This window comes from Acomys minous (assembly GCF_964271855.1).
Source record: "Acomys minous genome assembly, chromosome: 3".
Lineage (NCBI taxonomy): Eukaryota > Metazoa > Chordata > Mammalia > Rodentia > Muridae > Acomys > Acomys minous.
Window position 1 is genome coordinate 22,390,811 of NC_140485.1, and position 21,226 is coordinate 22,412,036.

At 46.9% G+C, this 21,226-nt stretch overlaps 1 protein-coding gene across 1 annotated transcript in view; it reads right to left on the reverse strand.

Annotated features, from left to right (window-relative positions):
* SLC27A2 (solute carrier family 27 member 2) overlaps positions 1–20,875 on the reverse strand; it is a 37,709-nt gene extending 16,834 nt beyond the window's left edge. Inside the window, exons 1-4 of the mRNA XM_084775507.1 lie at positions 20,001–20,875; positions 11,257–11,466; positions 8,368–8,526; positions 6,013–6,137 (exon numbers count right to left, since the gene is read on the reverse strand). Of these exons, the coding sequence (XP_084631633.1) occupies positions 6,013–6,137; positions 8,368–8,526; positions 11,257–11,466; positions 20,001–20,481 (975 nt within the window). The 5' untranslated portion in view covers positions 20,482–20,875. The remainder of the gene's footprint in view (positions 1–6,012; positions 6,138–8,367; positions 8,527–11,256; positions 11,467–20,000) is intronic.
* Positions 20,876–21,226: the final 351 nt, after the last annotated feature.

Consider the following 21,226-nt stretch of genomic DNA (forward strand, 5'->3'; position numbering starts at 1 on the left):
AAAAGAGAAAAATAGCAAACAGCATAGAACCCACTTAGTACTGAAAGGACTTCTGAATGAGGAACACTGTATTCATTCCGTTTCTCTGTCCCAACCTTTTGCCCTCAGCTTACAGCTCTGAGATAGACACTTATTTTTACTCTTACTATTTTTTTCTTATTTTCACTTTTCTAAACTTAAATGCATACATTTTTGTCTCTTGATTCATCAAACTTTACTACCAAGTCTTGGATTATAGGACTGTGCAACAAGGCTCAATTTGAAAATATAGCTTATTGTAAAACAGCCTGATTACACAGCTGGGTATAGAAGTCTAGACGAGCAATGACTTCCCCTAGAATTCTGAAGGCGTCACACCATTGCCTTGTTTCCTGGGCTGCTCTCAGGATCCAAGTGTTCTTAGAGAATGAGTCCCTCCCATTTAAAATGTATCATGTTGGGCTGGAGAGATGGCTCCGTGGTTAAGAGCACTGGCTGCCCTTCCCGAGGTCCTGAGTTCAATTCCCTGCAAGCGCATGGTGGCTCACAACCATCTATAATGAGATCTGGTGCCCTTTCCTGACTGATGACCTCTTCTGTCATGCAGACATACATGCAAATAGAGTACTCATGTACATAAAATAAATAAATAAATCAATCTTTTAAAAAAGTATTATGTTACTTGCTTCTTAGGCTTTGCCTTCCCTGGCCCTACTACATTAGTTTGGATTTCTGTCCTATGTAGTTTAAGGTTGCAGTATCTCTTAGTTTAAACAAAATATTTATTTGATATGTATGAGTGTTTTTCCTACATGTATGTATGTACACCATGTGCATTCCTGGTGCCAGAGGAGGACAGAAAATGGTATGTCAGAACCCCTGGAACTGGAGTTATGGAGAGTTGTGAACCACTATGTAGATGCTGGGAATCGAACTCTGGTCCAAAATGGTCTTAACTGCTCCAGCTGTCTCTCAGCTCTGTGGATAAAGCAGTGTGTGTGCTTTCCCACTTGACTTCCTTGTTTTTGTTTCACCAAGAGGTGAAAGGTTTTCATTGTCTTCCAAAATTCCTGAGTCCATGTTCTTTTTCTTTTTTTTTTAAAGATTTATTTATTTATTATGTATACAGATTTCGTTATAGATGGCTGTGAGACAACATGTGGTTGCAGGGAATTGAACTCATGACCTTTGGAAGAGCAGTCAGTGCTCTTAACCTCTGAGCCATCTCTCCAGCGTCCCCCCCCCCCCCCCCCCGCCCCAGTCCATGTTCTTAGCACCCACTGTGCTGTATACAAGGAAGGCTCCACCCAGCTGCCTTCTCCTCCCCTCTGCAGACCCAAGCCCTCTCTAGAAATGCCATCTCCCACCCCACCCTTCCACGGGAGGCTCCTCAGCCACCTGTTGTCACGCTCACATTTTATCATGCTTTGCGTCCCGGGGTACACATTCAGCTCACCTCCTGCAGAGCTGTTTGCAGTTCTAACACACATTCAGCCGCTTTCCCTGTCGGTCCAGATCACCCGAAGTGCCCTTTCTCTGCCAGGCTGGAGAACTTCCCATCACAGTGCGTTGCCTCTGGCAAACCTTCCTGATTCTCCCCTCTCTCCCACTTTCTCCTGTTTTGTCTCTGTTTACTCTGCACCCTGTGCTGGCACACCCCACTCTGTCCTGTTTCTACCAGAATTTGGGTGATTCAGAAGCAAAAAGCGGGCTGGAGAGATGGCTCAGAGGTGAAGAGCACTGGCTGCTCTTCCAAAGGTCCTGAGTTCAATTCCCAGCACCGATATGGAGGCTCACAACCACCTATACTGAGATCTGGTGCCCTCTTCTGGTGTGCAGATGAAATGCTGTATACAATAAATAAATAAATCTTAAAAAAAAAAGAAACAAAAGCTCAGGGTAGAAGAGGCCCGAGAGGTCACCACAAATTAAGAACGGGACATCAATAGGGAGGTAAGCTGATGCCTACAGTGCCATGAGCACTCTGTTCCTCTCACCTCCCTTCAAAGTATCTTGTGATTCCCAGAATGCTCCTGGCTTCCTTTCCCCTGTCTCTCTGTGCTCTCCTTGGTCACACCCTCCCCCCGCCCCCAGAAGACACACAGAATCTCTCTGAGAACCCTTTGCTGTCACTTAGTTCCTGACTAGAGGACGGAAACGCTCAGCGTTAGCAACATCTTGCTCTGATATATATATGCCTTTTTTCCAAAGGAGGGGGATGGAGAGATGGCTCTGCCTTAAGGAGCACTGGCTGCTCTTGCAGAGGACCCAGATTTGGCCCCCCAGCACCCACGTGGCAGCTCACAACCATCTGTAACTCCACTTCTAGGAGATCTGACTTCCTCTTCTGATCCCTGCTGGCACCACACACACATGTAACGCACAGACATAAGTTCAGGCAAAAACACACATGTACACTAAATAAATAAATCTAAAAAGGAAAAAAACTGAATTTTTTTACCCTTAAAGGGTAACTTTTTTTTTTTTAAGGCAACTACAACGGCAACATGGGAATGGACCAAGTTCACACTGAGGATGGGAAGGAGAGCGATCTTTCATTTAAGTGTATGCTCGGCAGGACAAGGAAGACGGCAAAGCATCGACACAGAAGACTCAACTACACGGCCACGAGCCATGTCAGTCAGCCGTGCTGCTATCCCGTGCTTCATTAAACCCAGACAAGAGAGACCGAGTCATGAGAAGGTCTCTCATGTCCTGTGTGTACAAGGGGCAGACACATTGCCATTGGTTCACTCAAAGAGAACATGGGCCGCCAACTGTGAGCGGCATACTAGCAGGCGCAGAACATCACGATAGTGACAGTACCAGCCATCATTTTTACACATTTACTGGTGACAGATACCTTGCTACGTGCTTTGTGCCCATAATCCTGTTTCAAAATCAGATTCTAAGTAAGGAGAAACCGTATCCTGCTGGTGCTGGCTGTTGGGAGGCTGACATTATGAGAGGTTGTCTACGCTGCTCAAATGGCAGAGTCAGGGCACAAGGCCTTCTGACTCCAGGGGCCTCGTGCTGATGCAGTATTTTACTGGGAGCCAAATCTGAGTTATGATCCGGAAAACTATGCCTGGGGTCCCGCTGTTCCACGCCCTCTGCTCTACCAGGAAAGCTACTGAACGTGGTTAAGAAGAGGAGAGACAGCCATAGCAGCCTCCACTTTTCAGGACTGGCTCTACCTAGAGTCTCTGGATGAGCCATGCCATGCCGGGGGAAGTCTTTTCACTTGCCTGATCAGTAAGTACCCTTACGACTCAGTACTCGGCGACTCAGGACTTGGCGACTAAGTTCTCAGGTTACAGCTCTGAGGGTGCCACAGTTCCTAATCATGCCAACCCAGAGTTTGTACTGTGAGTTTGAGTTTTTAACTCAGTCTTTTATGAGAAGTCCTTAGAATTCTTTCATTTTAACTATTATTTTTTTTTATGTGTGGTGTCTTGCCACATAGGCACAGGTGCCAGTAAAAGACCTCTTTCCTGAGTGCATAGAATCTGGGTCTTCTATAATGTTCCGTGATTCATAAAGTCCCTCCACTGAGGGCTTTTTGAGATAACCTGGTTCATTTCATAGGATTCTTACATGCAGTCTGTGGACAGGCAGTGCTCAGGGGCAACCCATAGCTGCCAGACCCAGTTAGAGACAAGGGTCCATACACAGACCACACATCACAGCTTTTAGTATTTTGAAAGTGTAAAACCCATCATTGCTTTCCAGCATTTGAGATTAACATTAAGAAAAATGAGGAAGCCAGGCATGGTGGTGCATGCCATTAATCCCAGACCTCAGGGAAGCAAAGGCAGGTGGTCTGTGAGTTCGAGGCCAGCCTGGTCTGCAGAGTGAGTCCAGGACAGCCAAGGCTAAACAGAGAAACCCTGTCTTGAACAAACAAACAAACATGAAAGAAAAATGGGGAAAGATCCAAGTGTGTGTGTGTGTGTGTACACCACACATACTGCTGGGTTATAATAGGTAGGTATGTAATCTGTAGGACCAGGTAAAATACTAATGCAGAAAAATGCTCTCAGGGAAAAGGTCCTGCTTTAGCCCATAGATAATTATAACTTTTATGTGTCTGTTCAATTTTCAAAAAAATTTACAAGTACGTTAAGCCTGAACATTTTGGAAGAAAAAAAATTTATTCCTTCAACTCAAACAAACATTTTTTTCCCCCCTAGAGCAAGATCTTAGGATAGAAGTTCAGTACCCAGAATTTGCTGGGGCCCGGGATGCTGGTGTCTAATCTCCATCCTGGGGAGTTGAGAACAAAGCCTTTGCATGGAAAATTCACTAGTGGGAAAAGAAGACAGACAATAATCCTTCAGGTACGAAGGTGTGACGAGTGCCAGGAGACATAGCAACAAGGTGGCACATCAGGATGGGCAGGCTTGGCTATTGTGGGAGGGGCTCCCAGTGAGCAGCACCTAGGCTGACTGAAGGGAAGAGAGGAAGCTGGGGAGAGGAGCCGGAGCAGAGGCTCATTTTCTTTGCCTTGCCACACAGCTCCGGGTGTGTAAGCTGAATGTAACAGATGTTTACCAACAGTGATTAATCAACTCAGTGGTCCTTTGAGTTTGTTTCTTTGTTGACTGGATAGCTTAAAGGAATTAAAATCTGGTGGACGTCCTGTACTGGTCAGTGAAGCGGTTCTCAAAAAGGATCACATTTGTCTGCTAGGGGATATTTGGCAATATCTACAGACATTGTAATTATCATGGGCTAGCAAAGGGGGGGAATATTACGGATACCTTGGGAATGAAGGTCAGAGAGGCCACTAAACACTCTGTGTGAGACAGAGTAAGTTCATAAGGCCAAAACTTAGCAGGAGCCAAACAATAGCAATGACACCGTTCATTGGAAATCTGATCAGGTCCCAAGGAAGCTGCCAGAGTCTGTGCAAGGGCAGTTCTTGGGAGCAACGCTGTCAAGGTACAGGAATAGCTCCAAGCAGGGCAGACCCAAGATCCTTGGAGTTACCTTGAACAGATCTGATTTGCTTCTTTCAAAGCTGGGGTAGATATATTCATTAAAAAGCACCAAGTAAAAGTTTTCTAAATGACTCTGGTAGAGAAGGGAGGGCAAGGAATGTTGAGGAGACAAAACCATTAAAAAGTTACAGAGCCCAGAGAAGACAGGGAGCAAGAAACACACATGCAATCCAAGAGGCAGAGACACAGACAGGAGAAGGGACAGTGGCTTTTGCTCGGATGGACTCAGATGGGTTAGCATATGACCTATTATTTGAAGTGGGGTTGGCTGTGGCTTTTCATGAGCGCGAGGAAGGGGAAGATGTAAAAACATGTAGCAAGACAAGGAATAAAAACCTGGACTAAGATGATTAGTCATTGCTCTCCACTAAGGTCCTTCCACAGGGTACGGGTGTTATCAGGCCTGTCAGCACAACGACTAACTGTCATCTAAACTGAAAACTGAGATTGATGAATCAGCAGATGCCTGGCACCGTGCCAGGGAGCCTGGCTATTGCATCGGTTTAAAAGAGATATGTTGGCATAAAGTTCTTGCGGGGTGTGTTCAGTTTACCCTTGTTCACTCAGATGCTGGTTTCTGTACCTCATGATTTGGTTTCAATATGGACATTGGATTGTGATGTTTGTTCTAAGTATCCCCTGTCTCCAGTTTGTGTAAACATGTCACCGCTTGTCCTCTGCATTGCCAATAAAAACTAACGAGCCGGTGCTGAACAATAACAGAGAATAGGGTGGGACATCCTGGTGAGTGAAGGGGGGAGAAAGAGGAGGAAGGACAGGATGGAATCATGAGGGGCAGACTGGGAAGCACCAGGAGAGATAAGCTGGACCTGGGATATGAGGGAAAAGCAAGTACATTGCACATTGCACAGCATTGTGCTATAGGCTAACAAAATAGATCCTAGTCTCTCTGTCTGGTTATTTGGGTATTGAGCAGGTCAAGGGGTAACCGCTGGTTTATTACAATGGTAATTCAACATTAGATATTCACAATCACTCAACACAGATATTAGGACGCGGGGAGTGTTACCTGAGGTGTGTTGCACAGATACCGAAGCAGTTCGCCAATGTACTGAATGACAGTGGCATTGTATTTCCTGCAGTCATCCCAGAACTGGCTGGCTGAAAATTTGCTTCGCAAAGCAAAAGTAGCCCCTATAGAAAAGACACAGAAAACATCTCTCTAGTTAGAAAATTAAAAAAAAAAAACCGAACGCATGGTAAGTACATGTTATAGTTAAGGCAAAGCATTAGGAAGATGTGTTCTCACTCACGTTGCGCCTCCAATCTACAGAAGAGAAGATGCTCGGAAAACCATTCCAATACAACCTGGGTGCTCAAATGAGGGTTATGAGATGGAGGAGAGTGAGCGAGATCCTGGGAAGGGGAGAGAAGGAGAGAGAGGGAGGGGGAGGGAGGTGGGGGAGGGGAGGGAGGTGGGGGAGGGGAGGAGATGGGAGAGAGACCCGCCACCAGAGCCAAGACTGTATTTCTTGTGGGGCAAGGCAAGGCGTGTGGTTATGTGTCAGGGTCTGGAGGTGGTAAGACCCCCTAGATTATTTCCTCACCCAATCAATCGTAAGGGTCTTTAAAAAGGAGGAAAAGTAAATGGGGGAGTTGGAGGGTATGCTTTGAAGATGGCAGCCTCTAAAAGTGGGGAAGACCAGGACATGGATCCCAGCATCCAGAGGGAGCGCAGCCTGGCTGGAGACAGCTGGCTTAGGGCTTCTGACTTCCAGAACAATGAGAAAACCAATCTGTGCTGCTGGAAGCTGTTGAGCTTCTGGCAATTTGTTACAGTAGCAACAGGAAGCCGTGCTCCTCCGCTCCCCTGCCCCCGCCCCCCGCCCCCCACTTTTCATGTTATTCACTTAGTGTGTTGAAAAGAGACTTTCAAAAATATATTTCTCCTTTTGCCTGTATTGTGGTGCTGAAGTTCTGATTTGTCTGTTTCAGAGCCCCAACGGCTCTGTTCTTGAGGACCCAGGAGTATGCCTATGCTCAGCAGCTTCCCTCCTGAAGGGCGGGTCTGATGCCAGGCGGGGCATTCAGAGAAAGAAGAATAGAGAAAAGAGAGAAATAGACGCTTGGGCCATGCGTTCTAGTTCAAGATGCTATAAAAAAAAAAATGATCAGAGTCAGGCTAGCTTACATTAAAAAAATAACGATTTCTCCCAGTTTTGGAGGACATCAGGGTCAAAAGCAAGGCACAAGCAAGTCTACAAAGGGCATTGTTTCTTGTCTGGGGATGACTGTCCTGTCTTCACTGCCTTTTAAGGGGGAGTGCAGAGCCAGCAAGGAGACTGTCTACACGACCTGCTTATCAGGACAGCAATCCAGTGTTCCAAAGCTGCACACCTGTGGCCTAGCACGTGCAAGGGCCTTGCCTTTAAGACTATCCTACCAGGGCTCAGAATCACAAACATTCAACCTACCTCATACACACACACACACACACACACACACACACACACACACACACACAGAGACACACACATACACACACATGAATGTATATGTATATATGTGCTCCATATATTTTTAAAAGGTTTATTATAATGTATGCAGTGCTCTGTCTCCATGTATACATGCACACCAGAAGAGAGCACCAGACCTCATTATAAATTGGTTGGGAGCCACCATGTGGTTGCTGGGAATTGAACTCAGGACCTCTAGAAGAGCAGCCAGTGCTCTTAACCTCTGAGCCATCTCTCCAGCCCCCAGTTCTATATATTTTACTTCAAATAAACGTGTCTATCTTAAAGGCTTATTTAAAACAAAATGTCACATTGGCGAAGAGTCGAGTTATTTACTTCAGTGAAAGAATAAGGACTAGTTTTCTCAAAAAGAGAGAGAGAGGGCTGAACCTCCATGGGTAAAAGCAACATAAATTCCCCTGAAGGGACAGACAATGCCAACTCGTATTTGGACGGTGATGTTTGAGAAGGGAGAGGAGCTGACGGCAGGTCAGCTAGCCTGACTGCCACCAGGGAGCTGTGGACATAGGATGAAGAAAGAATAAGGACAGTGGGGAGAGACGCTTGAGTCAGACGCTGATGGAGAGTGACACGCAAGCTTCTGAAGCCGGAGAACCATTTACAGAACCTAAGAATCCTGGGTAAAGGCATAAGTTATTTTACAGGAATTTCTTCCTGGATATACTGAACAGCTGAGGCACAGTGAAATAGAAATTAATTTAGATTAATTAATTTCATGATGTGAACCACGTGACGTGTGCTCATGATGCATGAACCACAACGCCTCAGGGTCAGCGCAGGAGCAAATACTATTTCCGGTACACAGGAAAGTAGCCAGGTTTGTTTTTCCCTTTGAGTAGGTGTGAGTATGTGCCAACTCCTGATGCCTGGAGAGAAACTGAACTCACCAGCCACGATGCATCCGTGGAGGCCAATCATGAATGCCGCGCTGTGGTATAGAGGCATAGTGGTGTAGATGACATCATGGGCCTTGATTCCACTTGCCATAGCAAGGCCGGTTGCGTACCACAAGCGATGGTGGTTGATGGTTGCAGCTTTTGGAAGACCTTTGCAGAGACACAAGAGAAGGCATCAGTGAGCCGGGTTGGCCATTTAGGGCACGGGAGTGTGCTCTGGTGTATAAAATTCCCTCACACTGTGCTGGGAGAGTGGCATAAGGGAGGTTGGGGGGGGGGGATGAGCAATCAGACACGCGTGTCTTTTTTAATTCCTGAAAACCACCAGAGAGTAAATAATTTAGGTTTTGTGGGGTCATATGGTGACTGTTGGGCTGACTCATCTCTGCTAGTGTGCTGAAAGCGACTGTGCACGTACGTAAAGGCCCCAGTGAGGGACGTGTTCTGAGGCCATGTGGAGGCTGTATTTGGTTCTCAAGGTATAGGTTGCCGAGTCTTGGGACAGGCAGATGGCAGTAATGACTTGAAGAGATTGGATCCCTGCTTTGGGCTCACTACTTTGTAAGGCATTTTTTAAGAATTTCAATTTAAGAGATAAATCAAACCACATTATCCAGCTCACAGATGAAAAAACTAAGTTTCAGAGACTCACCAGTACAGACCACTAAGCCATTATCCTTTGTAATGGCATGTAATTGCCAATTCCATTCAAAACACAAAGACAGTGTACTTTTTGGGGGAAGATCTGTCCTCATTTATAAATTTCCCTCATGTATCGAGCCATTTATTCCTCCGCTGCCATGTATCTGTTATATGAGTATACACTACTTCAAGTGAATTACATTGTTCACATGGCAATTCACACCATGAAATGATGTCACAGGACAAAACCCGTGTGTTTGAAATCTGAGCACATAAAGCGTACATTGTCAGTTGTGGGGTGGGGGGGAATCCCCACTCACCCCCTGGCCTGCAAAACACGAGACTGTTTCCTCATCGCCTTGCCAATGAAAGGGTAAACACTGGGCTCCCTGCCAATCTGGGAGGTATAAATGGTCCCTGCTGTAGCTTTAGTGTGTTAAACTAAGCACACTTGCATTTCCCCAATAATAATTTTCACAATTAAAAGACTTTCTTTTCTTTTTTTAAAAAAATTTTTAATTAATTTATTCAGGTTACAACACAATTGTTATGCCATGCTTGTATCCTCCCTCCCTCCCGCTTTCACCCTATTCCCCTCCCCTATCGAGGGGGACCTCCTCCCCCACTATTCTTTCCTTCCTTCCTTCCTTCCTTCCTTCCTTCCTTCCTTCCTTCCTTTGATCTTTTTGTTTTTTTCTAAGACAGAGTTTCTCTGTGTGACTTTGGCTGTCCTGGACTCACTTTGTAGACCAGGCTGGACTTGAACTCTCATCGATCCGCCTGCCTCTGCCTCCCGAGTGCTGGGATTAAAGGCGTGCGCCACCACGCCTAGCTAAAAGACTTTCTTTTCAAAGTATGCTTTCCTGCTCCTCACAGACGATGGGGTTAGCTGTGAGACTGAAATCACTACTTAGGGGCCAAGCTAGAGCTCAAGACCCAAGGAGGTGACTCTATGCTGTGATGAGGAGGTGGCGTTCCTAGGGCTCAAGGATTGCTTGTGCAACAATTTGCTGTGTGAGAAGCAGGCCAGCCATCACTCTAAACACAACTCCAAGCTCATTTCATTAGTCAGTGCTGCAGGGCACTGATCTAATTAATGGGAACGCCCCATCCTACACTAGCATTGGGAAATACAAGAAACCATTAACAAATCAACCATATTCACCATAGAAAAGAGTCGTTTGAATAGTAAACGTTGCATTTTTTAAAGAATTCAGCTCCTGTGCTTTGAATACTTTCAGAACTCTCTTAATGTAAGATTTTACATTAATCAATAAAGCAAGAAAAATATTTTGTAACCATTACATACTTTTGTGCTACTGATTTCCTGTGAGGAATAGAGAAAACACTTCGCTCTCTAACTGCTTAGATGGACTCATTTAATTACTTTATTCAAGAGTAATATGCAGAGATTTCATCCACAGATAAAGAAAACAGCCAAAATATACATCAGTCAGGCTGTTTTCCTGTTAAATACCAATGCTGAATTATGCAATTAATTTTTGGAGTGCTAGGAAACACTCCTGAATGTAAGTTTTCTATTTCCTTGCAAAACTCGCATGGTGAAGAAGTTCCATACTTTCCAGTGTCAGGATTGGATTTCCCCACCACTAACTAAAAGCTAAGCTCTTCTCAGTTATAATCCAAGTTTACAACCTCATCTAAGCAGTCTATTATTCTTATGAAATGAGGTAGAAGTCCCATGTATTAAGGCAGTGTCTGCGCACAGTGGACACACAGTTGGTTACTTATGACATGCACCTTTCTGTTGGCATGACGATTTGGGAAACTGATGAACAAAAGCTTACACACATCATGCTACTGGCACAGGCTTTACTATGCCATTCCAAACTTCTTCTTATTACCTATTTAAAGTAAACATTCAGTAAAAAAAAGACAGGTATGTGCCATTTATATTTATTACATGTTATATTTGAATTCTGGATATAAAAGGATCAAAATACAATAAGCATCTCAACTACTTTTTTTTTTTTATAAAAAAAATTGTTAATTAACTGTTTATATGTTTTAGAGCAACTGAGTGGGTGTGTGTAGGGCCGGGGAAAAGCAAATAAGATCATGTGTGATGAAGTAAGATTAGTTTTCATGGGTCAAGATCTAAATTCTCTAAAGTATTAGTGATAACCTTTGCTAGGGAAACAGCAGATTTGAAAGGTCAGGCGGGCGGTTAGCTCCTTCAGGACGGGCCCCGGGTCTTGGAAATCCTTGCTTATTTACCTGTGGTACCCGACGTATAAATGTACACCGCCGGTGTGGCAAAAGTGACCTCAGACCTCCATGACTCCGGGGTGGGTTCCGCCGACACTCCGTCCACTTTGTCCAGCAGTATGTCCACGCCATTTGTGTTAGAAGTTCTGCTTATGTAAAAGACGGACACGCCATCCTTTTTCAGGGCTGGCAGAACCTCCTCAACAGCTTCTTGGAGCTCTTGAATTAGTGGGGAAAAGCCAAGCAAACCACATTAGCTGATTAAATGTGTACGGAGCGACATAAACTTCACGATACGTTGCGCCAACCTATATCTTGCTAAAATGTATGGACACGAGTAGTGCTTAGAGCTATACATTTTTCTTTTTGAGACAGTTTTTCACTATGAAGTCCTGGCTGCCCTGGAACACGATATGTAGATCAGGCTGGACTCAAACCCCCAGAGAGTCACCTGCTTCTGCCTCCCCAGAGGCGGGATTAAAGGTGTGTGCCGACATGCCATCCTGGTTATGGATTTTAATATGGAATTTGATGTTTTTGAAAGTGCGTGCACATGCGCACACACACACACACACACCCCAAGCACAGCAGATGGTTGGTAGATGCTATCACAGAAATGGGCATTGTGCAAAACCAAACATTAAGTGCATGTCACTGAAATACTAATACAGAGAAACAGGCATTTCCAGAACATGCCACACACTAAAGGCCATCATTGTTACAATATCTATATCACAGGTGAGTGTACAGGTATCACAAACAAATCTATTTTTTTCCATGGGTTGGGTAAAAAAAAAAAAAAGGTCTGACTTAATATGCAAACCTTACTTCATACTTCCTACTTTGATTATGTGCCCTCAATCTACAAAATGAAACACCTTTTAAGCTTACCTGTCCTGAATAGTAATAACTGAAGTAAGCATGCATATTATTTTTTTAAAAGACTTGCTTGTTATCATTTTACGTGTATGGGTGTCTTGCTTGCGTGTGTGCATATGTACCGCACGCATGCTTGCTGTCTGTAGAGGCTGGAAGATGGTACTGGATTCCCTGGACCTGGAGTTGCAAGCAATTGCTTCCTGACTAGTCTCGTCGCTGTCAGTCTCTCTCTGCTTCCAGCACACGGGCTTTACTACTGCTCACTGTCCAGCGGCCCCCCTTCCCCATTCACAGTTCTGCAGTGGCTGCACATCCCTTAGGATGGAGCCCGTTCTCCTCACTGGGAGGTGCGCAGGGGCCCCATGGTCTCATCCCTGACACTGACTGCTAGCTTCTGCCCCTTTCCTCTACTCACGTGCCTCATGCGAAGGCTCTATTCAACGTGCTTGCATTGAATAACCATCCCACTTGCTTAAAATGGCCTTTCATCCCCAGTCACTTAAAAATCCCTCGTCCTCCCGCAAGGCAGCCTAGGGGCAAGTCTCCTCTGCCCACCTTCACTTCTGGTACAGCTGGTCGCTCTCTTCTCTGGCTCCCACACAGGTCTGAGCACACCTGTCCCAGGATGTTTAGTGCACAGTGTGACAGATTCACATCCAGTCAACTGTGAAATCCCGGCAATTAAGGGATCACAACTTCTTGTACAGAGGGGACCGCATCAGCTCAGAGGACCAGGAACAAGTTGAAACTGATTACTTGAGAGGCTTTGCAACTTGGAATACTTTGAGTGGATAAGCTTTTAGTAAAGTAAAACGAAATGACTTCTGCATAGGAGAGCTCTTTGCAGGCACTTGGTCTATGGTCCTTTTCTTTGAAAGAAGGGGCAGCTGCCGTTGCCTCTGCCCTGTATGATTTCTATGGTGTCACCTCGAGTCTTGCTGACGTTACTAGAGAAGTCTTCCCTCCCCCGAGTTAAAGCTACTGATGCGAAGACTGGAGTATAAAACCCTGTGTTAGAATGGTGTCTGTTGGCTGTGTAGTTGATATGACAACCAACTAGGGCACAAAAAACTCAAATAACTCCATTTGTCACAGCCTGAGTTCCTCTGGACTGGGAAGCTGAAGTTTGTAGGGGTTGTTTTTTTGGGGGGCTGACCCTGTGGGGGTGACCAGGAGAAGTAGATTTGATAGAGGTAGCTGTTGAACCAATACAGTAACAGCAGCGGGCATCTCCAGCAGGTCCTCACTGGGACCTGAAATGGGACTTCAGCATTGTCTCAAGTTAAGGGAGCCGAGCCCAGCCTCTAGGCTTTTCCTGTCAGCCAATCAGGCTGGCTCACTCACTGAATGCGCTCTGACTGGGGGGTGTGGCTCTTTAGCTAAACCAGGTCCTGGAAAGGGTCTCAGATGAGAGTCCCTAGCAGCTCAGGAAGGGGTACCCGAGGCCAGAAGGGGTCAACAAGTGGCATGCCTGTCATCCTCAGACAGACAAGTGTTACATTTCTCATTTGTCTAAACTGTTTTTTGTAAGGTAGCCTTACATTCATTATGTTGAGATGTAGGGACATTCCTGCAGCCCCATTTCTACAAGTGGACTGGGACACACTAAATAAAAACAATTTTGACTGGTCGCTCAGAATTCCAATGTCTTTGCATTTGCCCCGTGGTTTAAGTTTTGACAAAGTGACTTTGCCTTGTAGAAGGGGGTGTCCTCTTGCCTTGCTCTGTGTGTGTTCAAGCATGTGGACTCCCAGTATGAGTAACAGACAATCACGGTGTATCCCGATGGCCAGAACAACTCATTGAAAGCCTGGGAAGGTGAAGAGGGAGCCGGAAGGCTGCGGAATAGATCTGGCAGCTCCTCTTTGGTCTAGATTTACACTGTAGAGGGAAATATTCGCTCCCCGAGAAAGCAGCGTGTGCTGGGTGCTGGGACACTAAGCGATGGGCAAGAGATGAGCACATGGCTAGCAGTGTTTGCTGTGTTAGTGTGAAGATTGGAGTTCGGATCCCAGCAGCACCCACGTAAAAGTCAGGCAGGGTCCCATCCACTCTTGTAACCCTAGAGCTTGGGGAAGTGGCTGGGGTGGAGACAGGAGGATGCCTCTGGCTTGCTGGCTGCCAGTCAATGAGTTCCCAGTGTCAGCTGCCCTAGAGGTGACAGAGGTGGGCAGTCAATACCACACACCACAAACACAGGATGCATTCCATCCACAGAGAGGCGGGGTCGGGGGTGGGTGGTGGGGGTGGGGAGAGATGGAGAGAGGAGGAGAGGGAAGAAAGGAGGGAGGGAGGGGGGAGGGAGGGAGAGAGAGAGGGAGAGAGAGAGGGAGAGAGAGAGAGAGAGAGAGAGAGAGAGAGAGAGAGAGAGAGAGAGAGAGAGAGATATCAAGTGATTTCAAATCTTAAGAGAAAAGTCTCAAAAACCACATAGAGGCAAAGGCAGGCGAGTCGCTAAAGCTCAGTCTGAAGCTTCACAGCAGGGGACAGACATGCACTCTAGCAGCCTGCTGTGCCACTGGGAGGGTACTTGAAGAGACGACCCACTAAGTTAGCTCAAAGATCCCAGAAGTGCTGACAGATAAGTCCACAGAAAGGATGCAGGGACAAAGGAGTGATGGGTGTGAGGCAGCTGAGCCGGGTGGCTCAGGGTGAGGGTTTGTGTCTTTCCAATTTCATTCAGAAAAACAAGGGAGGCATTTCAAAGTGGTGCTAACATACACCCCAAATAGCTGTTGAATCGCTAGCCGTAGTTTGGAGTGGTAGTGACCACTCGTTGTCAGCTGTGCAATATGCCGCGTATTAGAACCCTCTTCCACCACAGACACACCTCCTTTCCTTCCCACACAAAGCACTCACCCTAGGTATAAAGGTGCTCTCTTCCGGTTAAAAAGTCTAATGGGCGCAAATAAAAATTTAACAGAGAGCCATATTTCATCTTACATTTGTGCAATTAATTTGCTTGGGTTTAGTTTTCATCTCTCTCTCTCTCTTTTTCAAAAAATATTTATTTATTTATTTTTTATTATGTATACAGTGCTCTGCTTGCATGTACTCCTGCAAGCCAGAAGAGGGCACCAGATCACATTACAGATGGTTGTGAGCCACCATGTGGTTGCTGGGAATTGAACTCAGGACCTTTGGAAGAGCAGGCGGCACTCTTAACCACTGAGCCACCTCTCCAGCCTCCTCTTTTTCTTTTTGGTTTTTTGAGACAGGATTCCTCTGTGTAGCCTTGGCTGACCTGGACTCGCTTTGTAGACCAGGCTGGCCTCAAACTTACAATGATCCGCCTGCCTCTGCCTCCCGAGTGCTGGGATAAAAGGCGTGAGCCACCATGCCCGGCTCCATCTTTCTCAATTAAAGCTATTGTTCTCTAGTCAGGCCCCAGATCAAGGAAGGACACTTCCGATCATGAGATGACCAGGTCACACACTAGGCACCTCGTGATGACGAGCATCTGACGTAAGCAGCCAGCACACGTGTCTATTAAGCATCTATATTCTTATTTACCAGTCTTCCGGGAGGCTCTTTCAAATGCTGGCTGTTCATATTTCATTGTCCAGAGAACTGTCAAGCCTTTTCCTTCAGACTTCGTAACACAAACAGCCGATTGAGAGACTTCTCTGTTTTAACCTCTCTCCTGTCCTCTTGTTTCTAAACAAAATGAACTCATTCCTGCACATGCTAGAAACACACTAGTTTTTCTCTGGAACGAAGCTATATAACTCTCACCTCCCTTTGCAAACTTTAGTTATGAGCAGGGGGCAGAAGAAACATGTTTGAGAACACCAAGCTAGCTCTCCATTCAGACCCTGGGCTACTGGGCCAGGAATCTCACTTCCTGAAGACACTACTCACTTGGTGTGTGAGTTTAGGTCATTGTACAGGGCCCTCCAGAGTCCGGTCACAGACCTCAGTGTGGTCCCAGTCCATCTATGCTCACCACTTGTTCCCCCTCTGCTGTGAGATGCGGAGAGGGCACGCATGCTTTACTGCTGGAGGGGCTGGACAGAAGCGTTTATTAGCAGAGCCTTTGGGTGGGAGGTTTGAGGCTGAGCCTGGGGTGACGGAACTGAAACAGCTTTTCTCACACTGAGATGCATTTGACTGTGGCACATCATGCCTTCAGGCTCAACTCAATGGATCTCAAGCCTCCGGAAAGAAAACCTGCTATAACCTACCAGAATGGTAGCACTCTTCAATTCACCAAAGATGTGTTTAATGCCTTCTGTATGATCTCATCCTCGAGACGAAGTGCACTGAGGCAACTAAAGCAGAAGCTGAGGAAATAATCAGGGTTGAGAGACTCTCCTGGTTGTGGAGCAGAGAAGCTGTCTCTTCCCAGACAGCCAGGAATTCCTGGGGGAGGGTCTTGGAAGGGCCATGTGCTTTCTGGACAGGATGTGGGGGGAAAGAGGAACCCTTATTCATGACCTCTGAGAATGTAAACCAGTAAAGCCATTATGGAAACCGGTATGGAGTTGTCTCAAAAAAAAAAAAAAAAAAAAAAAAAAAAAAAAAAAGAATTACTATATGACCCAGATCTTCCCCTCCTGGGAATCTGCTCACAGGGGCACCTGCATGTTTCACAGCAGCAGGAGTGAAGCCAGCCTAGACGGCCATCCCTGGGTTAGCGGACAGCGAGAACGTTAACTCGGACGCAACAGAAGTGTACTCAGCTGGACTGAAGAGAAAAACCGTGAAACCTGCAGGGGATTGCATGGAACTGGCAAGTGCTAAGTGAGACAACTCAGACTCAGAAAGATAAAAATTACATGTTCTCTCTCACATTTGGATTCTAGCTTTGTGTGTGTGTGTGTGTGTGTGTGTGTGTGTGTGTGTGTGTGCACGCGCACGCACACACAAGATCTTGAGAGGAGGGAAGGACGAGGAAGGGGAATTAGGACACAAGCAACATGGAAGCAGAAAGGAGACTATGGGTGGCCATGAAAGGGGACAAGCCAGTGTCACAGAGACAGCAGAGAAGAAGAGAAGAGAATCAACATTTTTTCTTTTTTTTTTCTGAGACAGATTCTCACAACATAGTCCTAGCTGGCCTGGAATTTGCCATGTAGACGGATTAACCTTGGACTCACATAGGCCTTTTAAGTGATGTGATTAAAGTGTGTATCACCAGGCCCCGTCTACAAAACCAAAATTTAAATAAAGATGTCATAACTAAACCTAATATTATATATGCTAATTAAGCATCAAAAGAAAACCAATTCACCTTTCTGTACCAAACTCAGACTGCTGGTCAATGAACAAGCGCCCTGGGAGGTGGGGGGAGGGGGAAATCTGGGTGTGTCTCTAGGTCTTTGTTGCTGTGTATCCACACAGACCTGGGCAAGGGATGCCCTCCTCCAGGCCTCCGTTTGGTTGGCTATAAAATGAGTGGAATTCTGAGTCTCACAGACTGGCCCTCAGATCATCTGTGGCTGAGGTAGGGCTGGTCTGCTCCCATTGAGATCCTGTTAAGCTTAGGGACGAGGTTTTGGAATCTGTCTTTTAAAATAATAATAATTCTTGTGCTTGCTAAAGTTTATTTTTTATAAACTTTTTGTGGGTATAAACATGTTAAGGTGAAAGCCTTCCAGTATGTCCAAGGTCCTGCTTTATCCAAACAGTCCTAAGAATCAGCCCACTCGGCACTTTTCCACTCGGGGCCCATCTACTCAGCTCCAGACTTTGGACTCTGGTAACTTTACAGAAGCTGTTCCAGGTCAGAGTGTACGGTGTACAAAGGTGTCTCTGTTATTTGGAGAAACAACATGTTTTCAGATGATTGGCCTTTCTCAAAGGTTAGTTTGCACATTTCCACATGGCACGGCTACCCAAACACGCAACTTTGGACTCTGTCTTTTGCTCTCTCAGGAACTCTTTTTAGGTCAGAGTGTAACTCCGTGTCGTGTAGAAAGAACTCTCAGGGATTCAGAGAAAACGGACACTTTAATTTTTAAGCCGCTTCTCATTTTAATGCTAGTTCACTGGCCAGTTAGAGTTGAGTCTGATTTGAACGTAGGAATTTCAGTGTTTATCCATGTAGTCATGTGCCAGGCCATGGCTATCTGCTCGAAGCAGGAGGTACTGGTCCAGCATCCCTAATTTGAAAGTTGAAGTGGTCCAAAATTCTGTTTCCTTGAGCGTGGCCATGATTCTACAGCACCGCAGCGTGTAGCTTTGTTCTTCGTACAGCGTTATCGAGTATACTGTATAAACTTAACTTCACGCTAAGGCAATATGGCGTATGTGGAACACAAGCAAACTCTCTGGACTTGGACTGCATCCTTATGGTGGCCCGTGATATATATGCAAAATATTCCAAAAAAAATCTGAAACCTGGACACTGCTGGTTCATTTCGGACCAGAGAGATCCAGCCTATAGGTAGTGTAGCTGTGTTTCTGGCTCTATTATAAAACCAAACTCAATCAGTCACTTCAGTCTCTTTGTCAGTTAAACTGTAAGCACCGTGATGTCCCCCCGAGTGTAGTGGAGTGTGGGGGGGTGGTCTATGTAGGAGGTGCTGCTGTGTTTCCCCGGGCAGAGCACAGGTCAATGCCCTAATGACTTCGCTCTAAGAAGGCAACAGGCTTGCCGGAGACTTACAGTTCCGAATCCTGAAGTCTTTAGAGAGCCTTTTGAAACGTCTTCAAAGGACCAGGCCCTTAGCATAGTTTGTTGCCTTTAAAATCATCTCTCCACCTGTAAGCTTCTGTTTGAAGCCTCTGCTTTTCTGTACTATGGATTTTATGTCATGTGCGACAGGCTTACAGACTTTCTGGTGTCTTAGAGGTAAACGGACATTTTGACTTCTGGGGGCTCTAGGTAAACGGCTTCGTTTCCTTATGGCTTTTTTTTTTTTTTTCATATGTTGCTATGGCTGACCCTCCCTCATCGCTGAGCTAGGAACGGAAGGGCAGGGCAGATAGATTCTTGACTCTCTGCAGCCCTAAAATGTACATCTGTGGAGAGGATGGCACTAGATAAGAAAGAGCGTGGTGTTTGATGATGAATCTAGGCTAGACATTGTGCCTCCGTTTCCTCCATTCATTATACAGCGGAGGCACGATCTTTAATTTAGCAGAATATTAAAACCGTCCATCACAGTGTTTGGCACACGTGGACTTCTAGATTCCCTCATCTTCTGTCTCGACGTTAATGTCTTTCTAGTGTACCCTGGCCTAGGCCCCTCCTTGCTGGCTGTGAGAAGCAGCCGGACACCAGGGTGGAGTTCAGAAACTAACTGTTGGGAGCAGGGGACAGACGTGAAATGACGGGGATGAGAAGTGACTTTCCTATGACTGGTAGTCTAGCAAGGTCTAGAGGCTGGGTCCACTGCTGTTCTCATTCAAGACCCTCTGAATTTTAACGTAAATGTTTTAAGTTACTGACTAGAGGAACGGGCTTGCAGGTGGATCCCTCTGGTTAACCCCAAGTCTTCTTGAGACTGAGGGCAAGAAGCATTGGATCTCTGGGCTGCACCAGTTTCATTTCTAAGTTCCATAATAACCTCTATCTGTTGCGAGGATTAAAAGCAATATTGTGCATACATAGTGGTCCCCTGGATAAATATTGGGGGGTAGGGTGGGTAGGAATTGCCTCATGCAGAACATGGGTACACATTTTTTTCCTTGTGTTGTCTCTCAACAACACAGCATAAGAACCAGTCAGTGGCTTAGTACTCAACATGGTGTTGGGTATTTGTATGTAATCTGGACCCCACACCTGGTGATCCTAAAGATTATTAATGAGCGTCACACACCCCGAACTGACCTCTTTTCCCGCCTTCCCGGCCTCCCACCACACTGTGGCCCCGCAGCCAAGTCAAGTCTACTCCCCTCAGGGCTAGGGCCAGCGGTCTGTAGCTCACCTGGGGAGGCCAGCAGCACCTTCGCCCCGCAGCATTGGAAGCAGTGCAGCAGAGACTTGGCACGGATGTTGTAGTTGAGGCACGACATGGGACAGCCCAGTTTGAGCAGTCCCAGCCAGAGCCACACATAGGCCGGTTCATTGCCCATGAAGAGGGCCACGCAATCCCCCTGTCGCAGGCCCAGTTGGTCGTGCAGCGCCCGCGCCACTTGGTTGCTGCGCCGATCCACCTGGGCATAGGTGAGCGTCTCGTCGCGGAACAGCAGGAAGGGCTTGTGCGGGGTCTGACGCACTCGCTCTAGGAAGACTTGCAGGATGGTGCGCACCGGCCGCCGCTGCCGGTAGCTGCGTATCCGCCGGGCCATGTTTGCCACCCGCAGGAAGTACCGCACATCCTGGAGGAGGTAGGGGTAGCAGCAGGTGAACAGTAGAGGCAGCAGCAGCAGCCCCGCCAGGCCCGTGTAGAGCACCGGCAGCAGCATGGCGGCGGCTGAGGGGTCCCCGGTCCCCGCCGGGGCCGAGGGAGCGCCGGAGGAGTGCAGCTCGGCGGCGGGCTGGCGATGAGCTGAGCAGGAGCTGGCGACTAGGCTGGGCCACCGGACGCGCTGCGACTGCGGGTGGCAGCTCGGCTGCAGGTGCTCGCGGCGTGCGCCGCTGTGCGGGCGGGCCGTCCCGCCCCCTTGTGGGCTGCCTCGTGCGCTCAGGGGGCCACCCCTGCCAGCCTGGGTGGCCTAGGACTCGGAAACACTTGTGTTCAGGGGCTGGAGTCAGGTGAGATTCGGTCCTCCGCAATTGATGCTAAGCGCAGGGAGCCCACGTTGAACAGGTCGGAGGCGGCGACTCAGACGTGGGGCTGTTGTTAGTTACTCTTATCACACAGCGCCTTTGTTTAATCAAGTACCTTATGAACGCACCTATTATCAACCCTGTTATTAACAGCGGGCGTCAGGTGCCAATGCCAACCCAGAGTCCCACCTCCCCTCCTCGGTCCCAAAGGCTTTCCGCCAGATCTCTCTTTGTTTCTCACTTTTGCTTCAGACAGTCTCCTGTGGCGAAGGTTTCAGGCTGAGGAAAAAAAAAAAGTGCCAGAGATGGTCACAACCAGCGGTTTCTAGCCCCTGCCACCGCTGCATGTGCCAGCCGCTCTAGGCATTGAGAGCCTCGCTTGATTTTGGGAAATCAAGCGGTGGGGGTACTGTTAATTTGTTTTGAGATTTTGTTCTGTTA